At 50.3% G+C, this 23841-nt stretch overlaps 1 protein-coding gene and 2 pseudogenes across 1 annotated transcript; 2 read left to right on the forward strand and 1 right to left on the reverse strand.

The window, feature by feature from the left end:
* Nucleotides 1-3371: 3371 nt before the first annotated feature.
* LOC123066179 (FT-interacting protein 7-like) lies at nucleotides 3372-6173 on the forward strand. Its single transcript, XM_044489344.1, has one exon. It carries the CDS (start codon nucleotides 3472-3474, stop codon nucleotides 5845-5847), a length of 2376 nt encoding a protein of 791 aa, XP_044345279.1. The 5' UTR covers nucleotides 3372-3471; the 3' UTR covers nucleotides 5848-6173.
* Nucleotides 6039-6153, reverse strand: LOC123072196 (uncharacterized; annotated as a pseudogene).
* Nucleotides 6174-21464: 15291 nt separating the features above from the next.
* Nucleotides 21465-23380, forward strand: LOC123082408 (G-type lectin S-receptor-like serine/threonine-protein kinase At2g19130; annotated as a pseudogene).
* The last annotated feature ends 461 nt before the right edge of the window (nucleotides 23381-23841 follow it).

Below are 23841 nucleotides of genomic sequence, written 5' to 3' on the forward strand. Positions count from 1 at the left end.
TCGTTCGCCACTAATCCGTTGCCACCAATGTTGTTGCATGCATCTGCATGAACGACCGGCCGGCTGGCCACTGCTCGTCTAGTTCTTTTGGTTCCTTGTATGTATGAGTTTGATTAGCACTCCTATTCACTCGGTCTCATTAAGGATTTATCTTGTTGTTGGCAGCACATAATTGTTCAGCTAGTTACTTGAATTAGGACTAAAAGGGAGAACGAAAAGCTGATTTGTAGCAGTACCTCCATGCTTTGGTAGTGACTAGTTAAGGTTTGAAGGCTCAGCCGTATATGTATCCAATATTTTTTTTCGAAACACGGTAAAAGATTTACCATTTCATTAATTAAGGGAGAAGTTTATACATATGTCCGCAACACGGAGAAGAAAACAACTACTCTCGCCGCAAGATGTATGGTTTGGTCTAGTTCTTTTTTGTAGCATATATGTAGTTTGCAATCAATATAGGTAATATGAATATAGTTTTGTCTTAAGGCCACAAGTTCTAGTTTGTTGCAGTGGTTAAAAATTTTTTGGCCCCCCATGCATTCTTCTCTCGGTAGCTGGTCGTAGTCCCCCGTGAAGGAGAGCGCCGTCGCCTCCTTGCCCTTGCCTTGAAGTAGAACAGCCCGTACTTGTTCTGGAAGGCCACCAGGTATAAATTGTCGCTTCGGTATATGCTCAGTACTAATATAGGAATGTGTGATTTGAATTTGTTCCGAGCAAAAGAATTTTATTCAAATATGGCCATCTACATCAGACAAAAAAAGAGCAGAAAAATTGTTCAGATGTTCCTAACAACAGTACCCAGGCCGACAAAGCGTTCCCAGAAGCGTACCACTCGGGCGCGCACCCACTGTCGACGGAGGGGCCCATGAACACGCGCTCCAAGGTGTACTAATCCCCCAAGTTTATCTACCTCAAGGTCTCTGTCATCGCGGCGAGGGACCTCATCGGCGCGGAGAATTCAAAGGACCCGCCGGTCAAGCCCACCATCGCCAAGATCCAGATGGGCGGCCAGATCCGCTGGACACGACCGGGGCAGCCACCGGCAAACCCGGTGTGGAACGACGAGTTCATGTTCGTGGCCTGCAAGCCGTTCGAGGACCCACTGGTGGTGACGGTGAAGGAGAATGTCGCTGCCGGGAGAGACGAGCCCATCGGTCGCATCATCATCCCCGTGGCGTCTCATTTTGCGTCTACTGAAACCTTATATCTTAAATTCATACTATACCATGCAACACAAAAGTTAATACTACTACATATATAAAACTGGCATACTACTGCTACTCATCATCGAAGACCTCCGTGCCAAAGTGGCAGCATGAATTCATCCTCACCTGTCCACTATGTTCAGATGTGTGTCTGTGTGGGTACTGCTCGTCAGTTCGAACAGCGAACGTGACCAAACCTTCTCATATCCATCTCAAATATGACGTGCATATGAAGGGTGTCAGTCACCTCAGGAATATAGTACTAGTTTGAGGAGTATTGATCAGATTGTGATTTTATGACCTATCACTGATCAGGTCGTCCGTTCGATCGTATAGGGAACGGTTGAGGAGCCCGGCTATATGCGTTTAACCTGTCCTTCTCCTAGAGGTCATATCGAGCCACGACAGTCAGATTTATTTACTAGGAGTAACAAGCCAGCTAGCCTTACTGTCAAAGCCACTTGATATGAATCTCTCCCGTCAGCGTCGTCATCGAGTACTACATACTAAACAACCGTACGTACATACTAAACAACCGTACGTACGTCAGCGTCGTCATCGAATACTACCGTACGTACTAAACAACATTTCAACCATATGTGGTTGGTCGATCGATTTCTGGTCCATTCCAACAATTTATGATCGGATGGTCCAATGAAATGAGTATCAGAAAAACTTGTTGTCGCATGCCCGTCGTGATTCATAATGATAAAATTGAAATGAATGGATGGATCGATGAGGGATGACATACGTCCGTACCGATGGGATACTATCGTTTGAACATTGAGTAATACAACGTCCAGTTTTGCTAAAGCACATCTAAATGTATCATAAATATTGTACATCTAAGTCATATATCATTGATTTTACGCGGAGATTCGTGTGGTATATATTTTTCTGTTTTCCTTTTACATTTTATACTTTTTATGCTTGATTGCACTTAGATGTGCAATAATTAGGGCACATCTAGATGTGCCTTAGCCATTCACGCATCCATGCTAGTTGGTGCTAGTATGTGATACAAGGAAAACAAAAGTTTCATCATTTGAACATTGATGAGTAGTACGTACATCGAATGCAGGCTAGTCTTTTTTTATTTTATTTTTGAAAAGGAGAATAGACCCTCGGCCTCTGCGGCTATTTTATTAATTATTCACAGAGGTTATACAAAGTAATACATCAGTCAGCCTAAAACCACTATCCAGGCAACACTTGTTGCTACTCCTATCTTATTGATAAAGGTGTCCCAAATATCCGGGTCTAATACCAAACGGACATCGCACCAAACACTAACATCTAAAGTCGGATGCCCCAGCCCAGCCAGTAGCGGAGCTAGGTTCAGCCTACGTCCCAGGCAAGCAGTGCAACTACAGTAAGCTATAGTGAGATTTTTGCTACAGTATGCTACAGTTAACAAAGAACAAATCCACCACGCCCCAGGCCAAGGCCAAGGCCATGGCTGCCTGGGGCCTAAAACCGCCTCTGAGCCCAGCCACACACCGGGACTAGGTCCCATACCGGAGTGACACACTCTTAGAGGCTGCCGCCGGCATCTTCGATCGGTGCATCTCCAGAGCTGAAACTGACCCATCAACCTTGCCTGGCCTGTCGTCGAAGCCACCACGACGCCAGACAACTTCACCATCTTGCACGGATCCATCTACACGCGCCCGTCGCCGATCCTCCGCAGCATCATGCCACCAGGATCGGCCGTCGGCCTTTGCGGTGGATGAGACACCCCTCTTCCGCTTTTCCCGTCCAACCAGCACTTGCTTCAAAACGATGCCCTCATCGCCCGATCGGGTAGATCCAGATCTAGGGTTAGTTGGTGCTAGTACGGATGGGATACTATCGTCTGATCTGTTTTTTGGGATTAATAGCTAGTCAGTTAAACAACTATACAAATATAAGATAATGTGTATAACAACATTTTGTTTATTGATTGTGTCATAGTTCTATAGCTGGAATTTTGTTTATATCGTTGGATGAACTGTGTTGCTGATATTGATCCTAAGAAAAAAACAAGTAGGTATAGCTAGTCGTCGCACTGTAAAGATATGATAGATTCGATCTATGGTCATTGAAGGCCTCCTAAAAGGACCTTCTAAATTCTATATATATCAGGATACACGCGCCCCAAACAGTGCACACATACTTAGCTACCTAGCGAGCCATAGAAGCATGTCCGGCCGGCCGTCCTACTAAACCCCGGCCATCCTACACCGCCTAGGCAGCCAGCACTCGACCTCCACCGCAGACGGTGGCCATGGCGAAGCCCCCGGCGCAGGTGGCCCCTGGATCAGCGTACAATCTCGTGGAAACGAAGCCGCCCCTTCCCGCGAAGCTCGGCCCGCGCGGCGCGGCGATGGCGGCAACGAAGATGGCGTCCACGTATGACATGGTGGAGCCGATGAAGTACCTGTACGTGAGCGTGGTGAAGGCGCGCGACCTGCCCACCATGGACGTCACCGGCGCGCTGGACCCTTACGTGGAGGTGAAGCTGGGCAACTTCAAAGGCGTGACCAAGCACCTGGTGAAGAACCACAACCCCGTGTGGCGCCAGACGTTCGCCTTCTCCTTTGCCAACCTTCAGTCCAACCAGCTGGAGGTCATCGTCAAGGACAAGGACACGATCCACGACGACTTCGTCGGCCGCATAGTCCTGGACGTGTCCGACATCCCCGAGTGCATCCCGCCCGACAGCCCGCTGGCCCCGCAGTGGTACAACCTCTCTGATGCCCATGGGGAGAGGTTCCACCATGGCCACAGCCTCGGCGAGATCATGCTCGCCGTCTGGATCGGCACCCAGGCCGACGAAGCATTCCCAGAAGCATACCACTCGGGCGCACACCCGCTGTCGACCGCGGGGCTCACTAACACGCGCTCCAAGGTGTACTACTCCCCCAAGCTCATCTACCTCAAGGTATGTGTCATCGGAGCGAAGGACCTCATCGGCGCGGAGAATTCAAAGGACCCGCCGGTCAAGCCCACCATCGCCAAGATCCAGATGGGCGGCCAGATCCGCCGGACGCGGCCGGGGCAGCCGCCGGCGAACCCGGTGTGGAACGACGAGTTCATATTCGTGGCCTGCGAGCCGTTCGAGGACCCGCTGGTGGTGACGGTGGAGGAGAAGGTTGCCGCCGGGAGAGACGAGCCCATCGGCCGCATCATCATCCCCGTGGCGGCAAACGCGCCGCGCAACGACCTGGCCAAGTCGGTGGCGTCAAAATGGTTCAACCTGTCGCGTGGGATGACGGTAGACGAGGCGGCAGCGGATGTCACGACGGGGACCAAGCACCGTGAGCATTCCAAGACGTTCGCCAGCAAGATCCACCTCAAGATGAGCCTAGAGACGGCGTACCATGTGGTGGACGAGTCTACGCACTACACCAGCGACCTGCAGCCGGCGGCGAAGAAGCTGCGGAAGAGCGCCATCGGCATGCTCGAGGTGGGCATCCTCAGCGCACGCAGCCTCGGCAGCAACAAGAACCCCTACTGCGTCGCCAAGTATGGCACCAAGTGGGTGCGCACACGCACGCTGCTCGGTACCGCGGCACACGCCTGGAATGAGCAGTACATCTGGGAGGTGTTTGACCTCGGCACCGTCATCACCGTCGCCGTCTTCAACAACAAAAATCTCGACGGCCATGGCGACGACAAGGACGAGAGGATCGGCAAGGTGCGCGTCCGCCTCTCGGCGTTGGAGTCAGACCGGGTGTACACGCACTACTACCCGCTCATGGCACTGACCCCGGGTGGGCTTAAGAAAACGGGGGAGCTCCACTTGGCCGTCCGGTTCACTTGCACGGCATGGGCCAACATGCTGGCACAGTACGGGCGACCGCTGTTGCCCAAGATGCACTACACGAGCCCCATCTCCGTGCTGCAGCTCAACTCCCTCCGGTTCCTAGCGATGCAGATGGTGGCGACGCGATTGGGCAAAGCGGAGCCGCCGCTGCGGCGGGAGGTGGTGGAGTACATACTGGACGCCGACTCGCACATGTTCAGCCTGCGCCGGAGCAAGGCCAACTTCAACCGCATCATCTCGCTCTTCTCCGGCGCCTTGGCCGCCGGCAAGTGGTTCGACGGCATCTGCAAGTGGAAGAACCCGCTGACCACCAGCCTCGTCCACGTCTTGTTCCTCATCCTCGTGTGCTACCCGGAGCTGATCTTGTCGACGGTGTTCCTGTACATATTCCTGATCGGGGTGTGGAACTACCGACGGCGGCCGCGCAACCCACCGCACATGGACACGACGCTGTCGCACGCGGAGCAGGCGCAGCCGGACGAGCTGGACGAGGAGTTCGACACGTTCCCGACGTCCAAGCCGGGCGATGTGGTGCGTATGAGGTACGACCGTCTCAGGAGTGTCGCCGGCAGGGTGCAGACAGTGGTCGGAGACCTGGCCATGCAGGGGGAGCGGGCCCAGTCCCTGCTCAGCTGGCGCGATCCTAGGGCCACCGCTATGTTCATCACGCTCTGCTTCATCATAGCCATCGTACTCTACGTGACGCCATTTCGTGTGGTGGCCGTCCTCGCCGGCCTATACCTTCTCCGGCACCCTCGGCTTAGGAGCAAGCAGCCGTCCGCTCCCTTCAACTTCTACAGGCGCCTCTCGGCCAAGGGCGATATGCTCCTATGACAATGCTATGGTTCTTTCTTCCACAGAGTAATGCATTCACTACTATACTATTCCATGAGATCAGACGATGGATATCGATCACCTCTCCCTTAAGGAAGGGGGGAACATAGGTAAGGTTGTACGGTTTAAATTTGTATAAGCAATATTTCAACAAAAAGTAAGATGGTTAACAAAAAGTACGCTTGTCTCATAAATATTTGGAATGGACCAGAGATTGATCGATCAACCACCCTTTGTCATCTTTGTGTAGGGGTCATGCTAGTCTTCTTTGATGGTTCTAATTTTATCAGATGTCCCCGAAGGGACAGTGGGGCACTGCATTTATAGACACGGAAGATATGCAAGAAAGCTATTGGGCCTGACCGACGCGTCGTCGATACGACAGAAACCTCATTACACGCAAAAACCTACTCCCTCCGTTTTTAAATATTTATCTTTCTAAATTTTTTAATAAGTGATTATATACGAAACAAAATGAGTGAATCTACATTTCAAAATATGTTCATATACATCTGTATACGGTAGTCCATTTAAATTCTCTAAAAAAATAAATATTTAAGAACGGAGGAATTATCATGCTGCGACCTTGTACATGCATGCATGCTGTGCATCAGATGATTGATCGCTAGCGTAGACAATTAACTGACACTGAACATACACAAAGCGCAATTCATAGACATAAATGTAACTGTAGCAATGTCCATGCCTCGGCGCGGCCGCGAATAATTGGCGCCACCCATTCCATATGCATGCATTTTCGTTTTCCTCGGTTCGCTTTATTATTTGTGGTCATCGCTTGATGGTTTACGAATTTGAATAATGTCTTTGAATTTACCATAACTAGTAGAATGCACGTGCGCTGTCACGGACCGACAAATGAATCTATCACGAACCCTTCAAATACAGTTGTTCAGTCGTTGTGTTATTACTGTAAAAGTGCATGCTTTAGCCAATGCATCCAAAATATCGATATGATGAAATAGACTAGGCAACACATTATACGTCAACACTCTTCCTCACGTGTGGCTACCGCGGGTCGAAACGTGGACCAAAACTGGGCTGCAATTTAATTGTGCCAGCCGGGTCTTGAACTCAAGACCTTTTGGCTCTGATACTCGGCGTTTTTCCTTTTGGTTTTCGATCTAATCTTAATCGTTTTGCGTCGCCCGTCGCCACTGTCGACCCCTGTGCGTCTCTACTTCAATCCCGGCGGGACTAGCCGGCCTCTCCTCCGACCCGGCGAACCGTCAGGGCCAGCCGCTGTCCACGCGTCAGTCCGTCCGTCGCCCTTCAAATACAGTTGTTCAGTCGTTGTGTTATTACTGTAAAAGTGCATGCTTTAGCCAATGCATCCAAAATATCGATATGATGAAATAGACTAGGCAACACATTATACGTCAACACTCTTCCTCACGTGTGGCTACCGCGGGTCGAAACGTGGACCAAAACTGGGCTGCAATTTAATTGTGCCAGCCGGGTCTTGAACTCAAGACCTTTTGGCTCTGATACTCGGCGTTTTTCCTTTTGGTTTTCGATCTAATCTTAATCGTTTTGCGTCGCCCGTCGCCACTGTCGACCCCTGTGCGTCTCTACTTCAATCCCGGCGGGACTAGCCGGCCTCTCCTCCGACCCGGCGAACCGTCAGGGCCAGCCGCTGTCCACGCGTCAGTCCGTCCGTCGCCCTGCGCCGGCCGTCACCGCCCTACTCCGACCGGGAAATCTGCATCACCCCGACCCGGCGGCCTCGCGCCATGCGATGGCCAATCATAGCCGTTGCTCGCGCGCCGGCCCACCCATCGATCCATGTCACCCGCTCCTGCCGTGTCTGCACGGCGATCTGGCGGTCTACCTCGCCGGCCTCGTCCTCGGCTGCGTCGGGACGGCTGCGTCAGGCTCGTCGGCTGCCTCAACTCGGACGTCGCTGCTCCGTTGGTCGCTCAGGCCTCGCCGCTCGGGCGCCGGCGCCACTTTGGCAACCTGGGTGCCGGTGTTGACAAGCTCGTCCGCACGACATTCCACACCGTCCATCGTCGTCGGCCTCATCTCGGACTCCGCGGCCACCCCGCCTCCACCGAGCGGCGTCCCCGACCTCGCGTGCAATCGGCTTGATCACCCGCTCGCTGCCGCGATCTACCTCATCTACGCCGCACGACCGACCTGACCCGTCGGTTACGCACGCCTCCGCAGGGCCCGTGAAGATCGTCCCCGAGTTCAGCACGCCCCTCCACCGATCAAGCAACGGGTTGCCGCTGCGTCGCGCCATCGGGCCGCAGCGCCGCCGCCCCGTGGTTCTTCTCCCGGCTGCACCGACCCGTCACCGCTGTGTCGTCCCTTTGGGCCGTAGTGCCGTGGCCGCCGCCCCGAGGCCGTCCGCTCCAGGTCGTCCCCATGGCAGCTCCGACCCTCGCGCCGCCACTGCGTTGCCCCGTCGGGCCGTAGCGAGCGTCGCACACGGTCCACGCCGCCGTCCCGAGGCCGTCCCCGTGGTTGCACCGACACACGTGCTCCGCCGCTGCACTGCCCCTTCGGGCCGTAGCGGCACGGCCCGCGGTCCCCGTCGCTGCCTCGAGGTCTTCCTGCCGTTGCGCCGACCTCCTCGCCACCGCTGCGTCGCCCCTTCGGGCCGTAGCGCCGCGACCCGCGGTCCACTCCGCCGTCACCGCGCGTTGACCTCCTGTGGTATGCGCTGCGCCGTCTCCCTTTGCGCGGGAACGCCACTGTCCGCGCCGGTCTTCGTCACGTTGTCCGGGTTCTTCGCCTACTCTGAGCATCGCCGCCGCGCTCCTAACCTAGCCGCTGCCGCCGCCGTCAGGCCGCCGCCGTCAGGCCGCCGCCGCCGCTCTTCTTCGGCCGCCACCACCGCTACCCCCGTAGCCGCCGCAGCCGCCCGTCCACCCCCATCGTCTTCGTCCAGCACCAGCCCGTCGCCAGCGTCGCCGTCATCTACCCCGACCACTTCATCTACTCCGACAACCGCAGGCGACATTGGCCCCGCGCCGATTGGCCCGTAACCATCGTCGAGTCCTTCTCTGCTGGCCTCTCTGACTTCTTCGACATGGCGTACAGCTTGTGCAGGTCCCAGTCTATGCATGTTCGGTGCTAGCAACACCGCCGTGTGCCTTCGTCCACGACGTGTCACTAGGCTTGGCAAGCCTTGTGCAGAGCTTCGTCAACTTCGCCTTCATCCGTCTACGCATGCCCGGTGCTGGCAACACCGGTGTGTGCCTTCGTCCATGATGTGTCTCCGGAATTGGCAAACCCGCCGCGACGCGTTGTCAACAAACATCTTCTTCCCAGTGCACCACTACTTCGACACCACTGCGCCCATGCTAACTCGGCGCTCCCTTGCGCCCGCGGCTCCACAGCGATTTCCTCGACAACGGCTACCTCGACTCGACATCGACCACGGTATTTTTGGCACGGCTACCTCAACCACGGCTCCACCGCCTACGCTCTCGGCTACCACGACAAACGACACAAAGGGCTACTGCCTTGCTTAAGCAACCTCATCGGTTTCCACTCCAGGCACGCCTTTCGCAATGCGTCGACCGTTACGACTGTGGGGGGTGTCCGTCGGCTTGCCTTCGGATTCTTCTCCAGTCTCACCATCCGCGTCGCTCCCGTTGTGACTGCGGGGGATGTTGAGTATATTGATTATTAGGGAAGACGAGATAGACTAGGATTTGTTTTGGCTTGTCTTGTACTCCGAGTTGATCATTGTACTCCTATATATATGCCCACGATGGTCAAGCAATACAACGAACTATTCCACCAAATCTCTCTCTCCCTTCTAACAATTACTTCGTTATGTCGTCACCCCACTCCAAATCCACCTAGTGTTCCCTTCAAGTCTATCAAATTATTGAGTTCCATCATCCCTCACAAATGTTGGCTTCATATCTACATTGCCACCCAGCCCAAATTCACATATGTTTTCTCCTAGTTCGCCAAATTTCCATAGGCATTTCCATCATCTCTAACTTTGAATGTCTTTCAACATTCGTGAGCCTGTCCCTCCTAAAAGTTCTGACAAATTAAACAATTTTACCATACAATTTAGAAAATGTTATACATAAAAAATCATCCCAAATTTCTCTCATTTTTCTTTTTTAAGCATTGCATGAGAGTTGACAGTTCCACTCGTACGAACCCTCCTATGCCAGGATTAAAATCACCCGTACAAAGGAAAATAGCTAGAATAGTATCATATGCACATAATGATCAGGGTGTAGCATTTGTGTTGTCGAATTAGCTGTTATAAAAACAAATTGTTTTGGCTTTTGTCCACTACAAATCCCATGAACCAAGTTCTTCTCACTTGAAGTGATGACTCATGCGCCATATTTCTATTCTATTATGCAAACAATTGTATGTATCGTCGTCCCTCTATCTGGCTACTATGAAAACACTTCATGACAGAGCATCCAGTCCCTGCTCTCTGCACTCCCCTATTTCTCTCACATGCTCGTGTTCCCTGCCCTTTTCATTGACACCACAACTTACACCAAGTAGGGGATGCCTATAATGCTAAATTCTGTCATAAAAACCGAATCAATATTGTCACATGTGCATATTTTACTATCTCAACCATTTTAAATCCCTCAAATGATTCTCCATATTTCTGTTACAGCGTAGGTTGCCCTAGCAATATACCCTGCAGTGTGCGGTGCTCTCTAGGAGTGTGCCAGACCGGTATGGGACCCAATCCTGGTAGTGGCTTGGATGGGACACCTGGCTTTACATGTTAGGCTTTGGTGCGATTGCTGTTTGGTATTAGGCCCGGACATTCAGCTCGCCTTCATCAAGGGGATACAAGTAGCAACAACATTGACAAGATGGTGGCTTCAGGCTTATTGATGTATCATCTTGTATGGTCTTTGTGAATAATTAATAATATGGCTACATGCATCCTCCAGATGTAGAGGCCGGGAGATATCGGGTCAGTGTAAGGTGTTTCGGGTACCCCCCGCAATCCTATGTGCCATATGGGCCTTGTGAAGGAACACAACAGCCCACAAGGGGCTGGTGCGCCCTATAAGGCTATATGAGGAGGAGGAGAAGGAAAGGGGGGAACGTCAAGGAAAGTGTGGATTAGGATTCTCACTTCCTTCCCTCACCCCCCTCTTTCATTCCCCTTCATGCATACATGCAAAGGGGGGCGTAGGGCAAGGCAAGGCTCCTAGGGGGCGGCGTCCAACCCTAGGGCACCCCTGGCTGCCTCTCCTCCCCCACCTATATATATGTGGGGAGGGATGCCTCACAAGCACACAATATCAATTGTTAGCCATGTGCGGTGCCCCCTCCATAGTTTACACCCCCGTTCATATTCTCGTGGTGCTTAGGCAAAGCCCCGCGCGGATCACTTTACCATCACCGTTACCACGCCTTCGTATTGATGGAACTCATCTACTTCCTCGACACCTTGCTGGATCAAGAAGGTGAGGGATGTCATTGCTCTGAACGTGTGCAAAACTCAGAGGTGTTGTACGTTCGGTGCTTGATCGGTCGGAGCTAGAAGACGTTCGACTACATCAACCGCATTGTTAAACGCTTTCGCTTTCGGTCTACGAGGGTACGTAGAAACACTCTCCCCCTCTCGTTGCTATGCATCTCCTAGATAGATCTTGCGTGAGTGTAGGAATTTTTTTGAAATTGCATGCTACGTTTCCCAACAGTGGCATCCGAGCCAAGTCTATGTGTAGATGATATGCACGAGTAGAACACAAAGAGTTGTGGGCGGTGATTGTCATACTGCTTACCACCAATGTCTTATTTAGATTCGACGGTATTGTTGGATAAAGCGCCCCAGACCAACCTTACATGACCACGTTCATGAGGCTGGTTCCACCGACAGACATGCAACTAGTTTTGCATAAAGGTGACTGGCGGGTGTCTGTTTCTCCTACTTTAGTTGACTCAAATTTGACTGGGGCCGGTCCTTGTTGAAGGTTAAAACAACATACTTGATAAATCACGGTTGTGGTTTTGATGCATAGGTAAGAACAGTTCTTATTAGAAGCCCGTAGCAGCCACGTAAAACTTACAGCAACAAAGTAGAAGACGTCTAACTTGTTTTTGTAGGGCATGTTGTGATGTGATATGGTCAAGACATGATATGATATACGTTATTGTATGAGATGATCATATTTTGTAAAAGTTATCGGCAACCAGCAGGAGCCTTATGGTTGTCTATTTATTGTATGAAATGCAAACGCCATGTAATTGCTATACTTTATCACTATGCGTTACTGATAGTTGTAGAAGTAATAGTTGCCGAGACGATCACGACACTACGATGGAGATCAAGGTGTCGAGCCGGTGACGATGGAGATCATGACGATGCTTTGGAGATGGAGATAAAAAACACAAGATAATAATGGCCATATCATGTCACATATTTTAATTGCATGTGATGTTTATCTTTTATGCATCTTATTTTGCTTAGTATGGCGGTAGCATTATAAGATGTTCCCTTAACTAACATTTTAAGTTATAAGTGTCCTCCCTGAGTATGCACCGTTGCAAAAGTTCGTCATGTTGAGGCACCACGTGATGATCGGGTGTGATAGACTCTACGTTCACATACAACGGATGTAAGATAGTTTTGCACATGCAAAATACTCGGGTTAATTTTGACGAGCCTGCCATGTACAGACATGGCCTCGGAACACTGGAGACCGAAAGGTCGAACGTGAATCATATAGTAGACATGATCAATATAGAGATGTTCACCATCGAAGACTACTCCATCTCACGTGATGATTGAACATGGTTTAGTTGATTTGGATGACGTATCATTTAGATGACTTGAGGGATGTCTATCTAAATAAGAGTTCATAAGTAATTTGATTAATTAAACTTAATTTATCATGAACTTAGTACTAATAGTATTTGCAAATATATATTGTAGATCAATAGCTCGCTATATAGCTCCCTTATTTTGATATGTTCCTAGAGAAAACTGAGTTGAAAGATGATAGTAGCAACGATGCGGATTGTGTTTCGCGAAAAAGAAACGTCCCCTAGGCAGGGTTACTTCCTAATGCGTAACGGCAATAAAAATGCGGGCGTGCCAGTATACATTCGTATACAAATATACAAAAGACAATTACAAATAGGGAAATACTACTTTATTAATTCTCTTAAGAATTACAAAGTGTGGTTTCTCACAAATTACAAATATTGCGCCATGGACAAGTACATCTGACTAATATCCAATGATTGTGGGGTTCTGGTTCCTGGAGCCTCGACGATCCGGTTAATTACATCCGCGGGGCAATCCATGGAACACCTCCGATTAAGCTGCGCTGATGGTCGTCGTCTTGAAACCTAAAATATTCTCATGATATGTTGAGAAGTAAAAGTGGCAGATATGAATGTTCCAAGGCCTCGTCGGCCTGGTATGAAGCATCCAGCCTCGTCGGCACTGGGTTCATAGCGAAGCCTCAAAATTGTGTTCGGCCTCATTGGTCGCGGACAAAGTGAGTCCGGCCTCGTCGGCCAGGACAAAAGGGTTCCGACCTTGTTGGTCACGGAAAGGGGTAATGTCTCCAAGCCTCGTCGGTCAAGGAGATAGTGCATCCAGACTCATCGGACATGACAAAAGGGGTCCCAGCCTCATCAGCCACGGAAAGGGATAATGTCTCCTAGCCTCGTCGGTCAAGGAGATGGTGTGTCCAACCTTGTCGGTCAGTACTTTATGAATCCTTCTCGCCACGCTGGCCACGGAAAGTAACGGTCTCCCCACCTCGTCGGTCACGGAGAAAATGTCTAGCCTCGTTGGTCTAGACTAATGAGCGGTTCCGGCCTTGTTGGTAACGGAAGAAAAGGACCGTGTCATGAGACTTTGCAACGAGTACCTAGCCATGAGGTCCGTGAATGAAATATCACTACCACATGGCATGTCATGATGTCGACGAGCCACGTTGTTCATAAAATACATTCAGATGTAAATGTATAATGTTCTATGCGGGCTAAATTGATTAGCCCGATATACTTCGTTGCATTATTTGGAGGACCTTTGTTTTCTCAAATGAACTGATCTTTTTGCATGCCATTCGGGAGAGACTCTGCCATGCCTCCATAAAAGATTCATGTATATGCTTGTTTTATTTTGGATGTATACAAGTACATCACTGCCGAATCGTTGCTATATATTTGCATGGACACGGCTGCCGGTGATGAACAACACGTGTATGCTATACATCTACACAAGGACCAAGGGTCCAAGGCACACAACATGCATGGGTGAGAAGGCGGCCTGCTATGTACGTGGCCAGCCTTACATGTGTGCATGCCCACTAGGTGCCGATTGTGCCCTAGCGGTCCGGTGGCCTTGCGACCGACTCTGCATGTGGGCTGCTGGCTCCATCCTCCTCTATTACTTGTACTAATCTGTAGGTGGGCGCCCAAATGTACTGTACCTAGACCCATGTGTATCAACTTCACCTTCGCATAGGCTGCACCGTCTACTACTAATTTATTGCATTGCCATCTGCTAAACATGTCAGGGTCTAACTCACAACGGGCAAACATGTCAGGGTCTAGCCCACAACGGTTTGTCTGTGACAAATTTTGATGTGTGGCCCTGCCGGCTCTAAACATCAGGCTAATTGATCTTGATCTCGAATTTTCAGAGGGCTCTCCCGTGCACCAAACAGGCTAAAAGCATTTACAAGTCCTCCCCCGGCATGTCTTCTATCTCTCATAAAAATTGCAGCTGCAAACTACATGCTTGCTGTCCGGAAGAAATCTCGGACTGAGCTTCTATTGTTGAAACTATCATGTAGAAAAACTGCCAATCTGCCTGCCTGCATTTTCTATCTCAAACATCATGCACATGCATGCAAAATTTCATCTCCCTTAGAACAACAACTATTTTCTAGTTAATTGTTCTTTGGGCACAAGCATCAAGCCAAGAATATAAACTGTTTGCTTCTTCTGCCAGATACAAGCATCAAGCCGAAATCTGAATGGAAACGATCTGCTACGAGAGCGATCTGAATCCCAAGTCATCCGGCCACTTTGATTGCCAAACCAGTCTGCAATTCCGAGGAACGAAATCGTTCGGTGTAAACCGATCTAATCCACCTCGGCCCTGTTCATTAGGCCACCATAAGGGTACCAGTAAAATGGAGCGCGAGATGGCGTTTTCCTCATCTCTCCGGTCATGGCCCTATAGGGTCGCATGCCGGGCTCATAATCTCATTGCCTCTTAACAACGGCGTTATCCTGCGCAGGCCCTGTTCGTCTCCACTCGTAAGGACTACCCCATGCACGTGGCCTGTTCGTCGGTGGCGAGAGAGAAGACGTCTTCGGCTGGCGAGGTGGCAGGGCGAGCTGGGTCTCGTGCGGATGGGCGGCGGCGGCGGTTGCCGCGGCAGGGCTAGGTACGGTGGCTTGGCGGTCAGATCTGGATGTGGAGGGAGCGGCTGGCTGCTCCGGTGACCTCGGCCTGGTCTGCGAGGTCCAACTCACTCGAATCTGAGGTGGCTCGCCAGCCGTGGCTGGGAGGATGGGGGCGGGAAGGAGGCGGTCGTTGTGTGGCTCGTGGAGGTGGCTGGGGTGCTGGTCAGCGGGGATGGGTTCCTGTTCAGCTGACGTTGGCGTGGAACTTAGATCTGACTTTCTTTGAGGGCTAGAGGTGGAGTTAGAATAAATCCGAGGCATACCGTCGATCATCTCAGGACCAAGCAATCACACGAGCACGACACCGAGATTTGTTAACGAGGTTCACCGATATGGCTACATCCTCGGGGCTTGACTACGGGCGCTCCTCCCCGTGACACCGTCACAATACCGCACACCGGCCACCCAGGCGCCGGCACACGCCGCCGGCTTCCCCTTGCGCGCCTGTGCTATTATGTTGACATAGGTTATATCGTGTGTCTACCCCCGCTATATATGAGAGACCTAGGATACAAGTGTCCTACTAGGACACGACTCCATATCCTATCTAAACACAATACAACTATAAGTCCAACTGTAACCTACCTTGTATACAATATTCGACACAACTCTAACAAACTCCACCTTGGCGAATATTCTTCACCACCTTGAATTCGTCAATGCGTCAAACTTCCATGTACATTGGACTTGAGCTTATTCCATGAGTACCACTGCTACTTCAAAGACTCCATGTGACTCCACCTGCAACTTGTAGTCCCTTCTTTTCTTGACCACAGTCAACACTTGAGCAAAATTAAGTTCCTTGTTACTCCAGTTTGTGCTTCCAACTTCCAGAGTATCAGTCCAATGCCATCACACACTGATCACTGACCTGCGTGAAAAGGGACAACTCACATATTGGATGTCACATGTAAGAGTTACCTGAACTCAACATCACCGCTCCTTTCTTGACCGCCTGTCTGAAACTTGAAGGAATTTCACCATTGCTTATAGTCATCCCGAGTCAAATTCGTAGTTGTCTCACCACATGTATGACCACCAGAGCCCTGGCCCGTCTCCATGTCCCGTGCATACCGCACGCCTCGCCGCTATTACCGCGTCGAGCCTCCGCTGTCCCGGTCGAGTCTCAAGGGTCACGAACCCACACCACTCAACCCCACTGCAGAGTACCACCGATCATCACCGACCGATGACGAGTTTCACGCTTCCATCAGACCACTGGGCTCCAGTCTGAACTGCATGTCACTCGCTTTTCCCCCCTTACTGAATAGGCTTCGATTCCCCGGATCCTTACATCGTAGCCCCTCAATCCAGCTCCACCTTCAACATGACTCCATGGTAGATGATCAGTCCACCCCTGCGCCTCATCGACTTCAAGCTCACATGTGCACATCACCTTGAATCAACCCCGCGCCATAGTCTTGTTGAAGCCACACAAGCCCTCTGGGCCCGTGCCATGTGTTTCCACGCCCCAGAAGTCGGTCACCATCAGCATCGCGCTCCTACGCCGTCGTCGCCGATCCCACCACCGTCTTCTGTACCAACCGACTCGCGTCGATCCGTTAGACTGTCTAGTCCGACCCAGCCGAACTTGTCCGGCTACAACCATGCTCCACCCTGCATCATGACTGCCCTGTAATCCGTGCATGTCTTGGACGCCCTGTGTATGCATGATCTAGTACAACACAATATCCTCCACTTCACATAATCTCCGAGCCATCCAAGCAATCTTGACAGAAAAACTTCCATGCAAACCTGACCCGAAAAATTCTTTGCACATTATTTTTCCTTGTCACTATTTGCTAGTGCATGTCTGCGTACCCTTAGCAGCAAATATCACCATCTGCCCATGACACACCCACACTCGTATCATGCGAAAACCTGAACATCGTGCCTTTGTTTTCAAACAAATCTCCAGTCCACCGCAACAACGTGCGTACAACAGCCCCTGCACCGGTCCAACTTCCTGTGCGTGCACACCAGCCTCCGCCTCGGTCACCCAGTCCCACGGCTGCACAAGGGCCTAGCCCACCAAGCACGCACCACCAGTCCCCACTTGGGCCAGGCTGCCATGTCCTAAGCTGATGCCCATGAGCCGTCTTGACCTCCTGACCGAACTCCCACCGACTCCTACTGCCGCACGATTCGCCGAGAGCCGCCTCTAATGTGCTGCCGCTGAGATCGCCAGATCGAACAAATCCAAGAGACCATCAGCCGATCCAATCCCACGCGAACAGCTTCCGCACGAACGGTTCCTCCGACTGCTAAACGAACGGAGCATCTCGCCGCACATCGATTTTTCCGGTCGTTGCATGACCACCGATTTGATGAATTCTTTCACTCCGCTCCTTCCTCCTCTCGATCAATGATCTGCAGCCTCCGAACAATCTAGCTCATGATACCACTTGTTAGAATAAATCCGAGGCATACCGTCGATCATCTGAGGACCAAGCAATCACACGAGCACGACACCGAGATTTGTTAATGAGGTTCACCGATATGGCTACATCCTCGGGGCTTGACTACGGGCGCTCCTCCCCGTGACACCGTCACAATACCGCACACCGGCCACCCAGGCGCCGGCACACGCCGCCGGCTCCTCTTGCGCGCCTGTGCTATTATGTTGGCATAGGTTACATCGTGTGTCTACCCCCGCTATATATGAGATACAAGTGTCCTACTGGACACGACTCCATATCCTATCTAAACACAATACAACTACAAGTCCAACTGTAACCTACCTTGTACACAATATTCGACACAACTCTAACAGTTCCCATGGCTGGAGGTGGCGGTCATGGGGTGTGGCCAGCGGTGAGGGCTTGGGTGCGGGCAGCAGCTTACACCGACCTGACTCCGGCTGTGCAGGTGCTTGAGGTGAGTGTCTATATCATCGGAGCCTTGTGCCTGTCCTAGCGGGGACGCTCGCCATGGACTGACAGAAGGGTGGGGAGGTCTTGAGGTGCTGGACTTGGCAACCTTCTTCGACGGTGATGTCTGTGATCGGATGCTTCAAGCCAGTGGCGGAGCCAGCGTATAACTATTGGGTTCAACTGTACCCAATGGATTTTGCCTCGTACGTGCATGTATATACGTGTTTGACTGATCTTTTTTTTGAGACATTCTCACCGGGCTTTATTCAAATTGTCCCAAAATTTACCGGAATAAAATTCAAGTCTCCGGGTTGGCCTAACCAAACATGGCGACCAAACCCTAAAGAAAGTGCATGCCTAGCGAGATTGTGAGCCTCGAAATTCGAGCTCCTATACTCGTGAACAATGTTACAAGCAGTAAAAGAACGAGAGCGATCTATGATTTCATGTATGATCTGAACCCAGTAAAAGAATGTGTTTGACTGATCTGAACCCAGTAAAATATCTTGCCTGACCCCAACACACCTCACGTGAAACAAAGGGCCCAAAAGGCAAAAGCCCACAAATCCATTCCCATGCCTAGCCCGGGAGTGCGGGCGTCACGTAAACGTTCCGCGAGAAAACGCACTCAGCCGCACGCGGCACGCCTCGTCGAAGATTTTTTTTCATCGTTGGTCTGTTCCCTTCTCCGATTCCTATCTCGCTTGTTCGTTTTGTTCGACGCCTTGGCCGCCGCCGCCCGCGGCAAGCAGCGGCTGCAGATCGACATCGGCAATAACTGAAGCCCAAAATTTGAGGTAATTAGATTGTATTGCCGCATCTCCCCTCTCGTGTGTATGTTCAATCTAGCCTAAAAGCCCAGTACGGTAGTGACCTTTTTGCCCTAGCTTTTTTATTTGTTTTTCTCCATGAACTTTGATTGATCTAGGCTATGGAGCAGTATTTGTCCAAGACAACTCGGCCACCAGATTGACATAATTACACAGGCACATTAAGGTCACGCATTAGACGTAGGCTAACTGCATCAAATATCACAACAGTTGCCCCGCAAAAAAAAAATCACAACAGTTAGTCTCCGGAAACCTACTATTCATACATAAATTAACTTAGATGAATTGCCTTATAATCCGGCTGAGCAGAAGAAAATTCAGAGTACACAGGAAATCCAAAGAAGCAAGATAAGAGTAGGTGCATATATTTAACGAGGGGTAGGTCCCCTTCTAATTTTGATTACCCACAGAGGGAGACTGGAGATATTAACTCAACGGAGATTGAATCCAGATTGATTTGATAAATATAGTCGTTGTGGTGACAAAGTGCATAAGGCCTTCTGTTTGTGCCGCTACCTTTTTAGAGATTACAATCATGGACAACCTGGGAGTGATGCATTTGAAATTAACGGTTGGAACAAGAAAGGCAGACTAGATACTCATGAGGGTAATGATAATGCTTTGATGATCAAGATCTATAAATTCAGGTTGCTCTTGATAAGCAAACAAATTTTACAAAAAAGCAAAATTGAATCTGGCTTAATGCTTTCATTGATTCAGTGAGATACTTGTTGCATCACATCTTAGCTTTCCGTGTCCATGACGAATTAGAGGAGTCATGGAGTGAACCCAATGGCCAAATTTTCTGGCTCCGCCCCTGCTTCAAGCGAAAGCCTTGTGTTGACCTTGTCGGCAACGATGATGGCGCCGCCTTCGGGCATCGTTTCCCTTCACGAAGGCATCATTGAGAAGCTACTATTGCCAGCTCATTCGTGTGTCTCAGGTGAAAGCCTCAGATCCATATCTGGATCGGACGACGGCGGCATCTTGATGTCATTTCTCCCCCTTGGGGGCGTTGTTTTGGGGCCACGAACCGTTGTTGGTCGCTTGATGTCTGGGTTGAAGTGCTTGTTGGGTTGTTGGAGTGTAGGGTGGTGGCGGTGGAAGTGATCTATGGCGGCGACGATTCCTTGGTCATTCTGGTGCTGAGGGTTGACCTATCTCCCGGGCCTCGTGGTGACGGTGAGGTCTCAGAGTTTGGTGCCCTTCAACGATGCCTGAGGTTGGGTTGCCTCGCATAGTGTTCTGGTTCTCTCTATTTGTGATAGTGGCCATGGTGTGGCTCAGAGGAGGTGGATGGCCATCTCGGCAGATCATTTCTCTTCGGCATGGTCTGCGATTCTCTCTATCGCGTCATGGCTAGGCAGTGAGAAGCCCTTTGATGGCAGCTGCGATGCTCCTAGTTCTTCAAGGTGCAGAGTGATCGCAGGGCAGCAGGCAGTTCTTCCTCTACGTCTTCTTGGTGTTCAATCTCCTTTCGACTGATCCAACAATACTAGTCCCTGCTCTTCTCGGTCTGCCTAGTGGTCATGGGTGCTAAGCTCTTGGCGTTGGCTGCTTGTCGTAGTTCGTTTTTGGTTCTCCTCTGTTGTTCCTTGTTCCTTCCGTGTCAGGCTGGACGTACCAAGGGGGCTTTTCGGCCCGCTCGTGGCCCGTTCGGTCTTGGACCGCTAGGTCCTGGATCGCTATAGAAATTGGACGGTCCGGTCTGCCAAATTGGGCCCGAAAAAATGTCGGTCCGTTCCGGTCTTTAACCGGGCCGACCGAGCGGACCGAGAAAATACAGCGACAGCCGCCGCCGTTCGTCGTCGTCGCGGCCACGGCAGCCCTCGGGTGAACCACCGTGTCTCCAAGCTTGCCCTTCCCTTCCATTCTCACCTCCCCGTTTCGTCTTAGCATCTTGCCGCCGCTCGCCGTCGCTGTCGTGTGTGCACTGCAGCCACTCTCGAGTTCTCGACCATGGTATCGACCACAACTATTGCACCAGTTCATGCCATGGCAGCGGTATTTCTTGCCATGGCAGCGCTTTTCGCCGTGCAGACAAAGACAAGTGCCATGGCAGGCACTTCAGCAGAGCAAGCACGCACGTAGGCCACCAATCGGATCGTGGGAGAACGCTCTGCCGTGATTTTTGGATCATGGGAGAAATGTTCGGCCCTGATTTTTGGATCGTGGGAGTAATGGTTTGCCGTGACTTTCACGTCCAACAGATTAGGCAAGTACAGTATTGTTTTGGAAGGCTCTAAATTTAGCGACGGTTTCCTCTAATCACGTGTCATCGATCCCACGCAGCCGTTCCTTTTATTGAGCCGAACAGAAAATAGAAAGTACGGAAGAAAATGGGATTGATCCAAAAAACATGGCGTCATTTGACGACGTTCTCCACATTAGATTTGATCCGCTAATCAGGGCAAGGCCCACACAGCGAAAATCATGGGCTCATGCACGCGCAACATTACTTGCATGCAACAGAAAAACTGCTAAGAAATACATCGTGTGCTGGTTCATGGCTACATCAAAAATCAATCAAACAACAGCCGTGCTGCCCAGCGCACTTCCACAGCATGTCGCCCACCTCGCTGCAGTCCCTTGCACGTCGCCTACCTCGCCGCTGCACCCATGGACGTCGTCGCCGGTGGTTGTTGGCCGGTCCGCTCGGTTCGGCCCGGGCTTTGCCACCGCTGGTCCGGTCCCTAGAAACAAGACCGCTAGGTTCGTCGGTCCGGTCCGGTCCGGACCGCCGGCGGCAGGTCCAAACGCTGGCTCGGTCAGGGACCGGACCGGCCCGGACCGAGATGGCCCATCATCTGACCTACCGCTGTGGCAGAGCTTCGACTACCCAGCAGATGTTGTACTTCCTGGTGCCAAGCTTGGCTGGAACAAGGTTACCGGCTTGAATCGCCATATCATCTCAAAGAAGAGCCTCATTGATCTGGGTCTTGGCTCATACAGCCTTGGACTAGACACAACCGGCCACAAAGCATAGTTGCTGCCACTCAGAGCCAATGCGAAGAAACTTGTCTTAGAACCTGCTCATGCACTGCTTATTCCTATAACGCTAGCAGATGCTCTGTCTGGCATGGGGAATTGCTTAGTGTGAGTCTGGATGATGGCGTCGTTTACACTTCTAAAGATACTCTTTATCTCCGTCTTGCTGCCAAAGATTTCTTGCCAAGTTTGAGAGAAACCAAAAGAAAACCAAATGTTGGAATTGTTACTGCCGCGAGCATTGCTGGTATTGGGTTACTCATTTTCATGTTGTTGTTACTGATTTGGAGGATCAAATTCAAGTCATGGACGAAGCTAGAAAAAAAGTTTGATGGGGTCATGTCTATGACAGTGGGGTCATCTTCTTTAAATAAATAGTGATTAGTACTATATTAGTGAAGGCTTTACTAATTTCATTGGTGTCAATTGACCCCAATGCGTCCCTGAGTCATGTGGTTTCCTGCCGATATACTATGGCAATCAAGATGGTGCTGCTGGAATTATAGCCTTTAAATACACTGATTTAGTTCATGCTACTAAAAACTTCTCGGAAAAGCTGGGAGGAGGGGGTTTTGGTTCAGTATACAAGGAGTGTTAAGTGACCCAAAGACTACTATAGCCGTCAAAAGGCTTGATGGTGCCCATCAAGGAGAGAAGCAGTTCAGGGCTGAGGTGAGCTCAGTTGGACTGATCCAACATATCAACCTAGTAAAACTGATTGGTTTCTGCTGTGAAGGTGATCACAGGTTACTAGTGTATGAACACATGTTAAATGGGTCTCTTGATGGTCATCTATTTAAGAAGAGAAATGATGCCACCGCTGTCCTAAATTGGAACACTAGATATCAAATAGCCCTAGGATTGTCCTACTTACATCAGAGTTGTCACAAATGCATCATACATTGTGACATTAAGCCAGGAAACATACTATTGGACGCATCATTTGCTCCCAAAGTTGCAGACTTTGGGTTGGCGGCGTTTGTGGGAAGGGATTTTAGCCGAGTTTTGACTACGATCAGGGGCACTGCGGGTTATCTTGCCCCGGAGTGGCTTAGTGGAGTTGCAATCACACCGAAGATCGACGTTTACAGCTTCGGCATGGTACTGCTGGAAATCATATCAGGAAGTAGGAATTCCTCACTTGAAACATCATACTACACTAGCAGCAGCAGTTACCACAATGTCGAGTATTTCCCTGTACAAGCCATCAGCAAGCTTCACGGTGGAGATGTGAAGAGTTTGGTGGATCCAGAATTACATGATGACTTCAATTTGGAAGAGGCTGAAAGAGTTTGTAAAGTTGCTTGTTGCTGCATCCAAGATAATGAGTTTGATCGGCCGACTATGGGTGAAGTGGTCCGGGTTCTCGAGGGTCTACAGAAGATTGATATGCCCCCCATGCTAAGGCTACTTGCAGCTCTGACAGAACACTGATGCTGCAAGTTTAGTGTAATAATAATAATAATAATAATAATAATAATAATAATAATAATAATAATAATAATAATAATAATAATAATAATTCGTAGAGTAGTTCGCTTCGTTTCAACATTTTTTGTAAAGTTGTAATGTGAAGCGGAAGGAATAAAGGAAGGAGGCAAACTTGTGGTTGCCAAATCATCTGCTATTTACGTTTTTTATTATGGTAAGCAAGTGTAGCAAAATATGTCTGTGCTATAAATTTTCTATTGATGTGTCACTTGTAAGCTGCTTGGATGATTTGGCAATAAGCAAAAAGGGAGCACGTCAAACATTTCTGGGAAATGCCAAAATGTTCAAACTTAACTTAAAGAAGTCTTTGAAACTGTGCAAAAGTATGTCTGCCTTGTTGCAACTATAATGTTTTCTGTGATAGCATGGCCATGGACTATGGCTGAAGTGGAAAACAATGAGTT

This window comes from Triticum aestivum, chromosome 1A (assembly GCF_018294505.1).
Source record: "Triticum aestivum cultivar Chinese Spring chromosome 1A, IWGSC CS RefSeq v2.1, whole genome shotgun sequence".
Taxonomy (NCBI): Eukaryota; Viridiplantae; Streptophyta; class Magnoliopsida; order Poales; family Poaceae; genus Triticum; species Triticum aestivum.

Coding starts and splice junctions, on each gene's coding strand:
- LOC123066179 (XM_044489344.1), top strand. CDS start 3,472: ATGGCGAAGCCCCCGGCGCAGGTGGCCCCTGGATCAGCGTACAATCTC.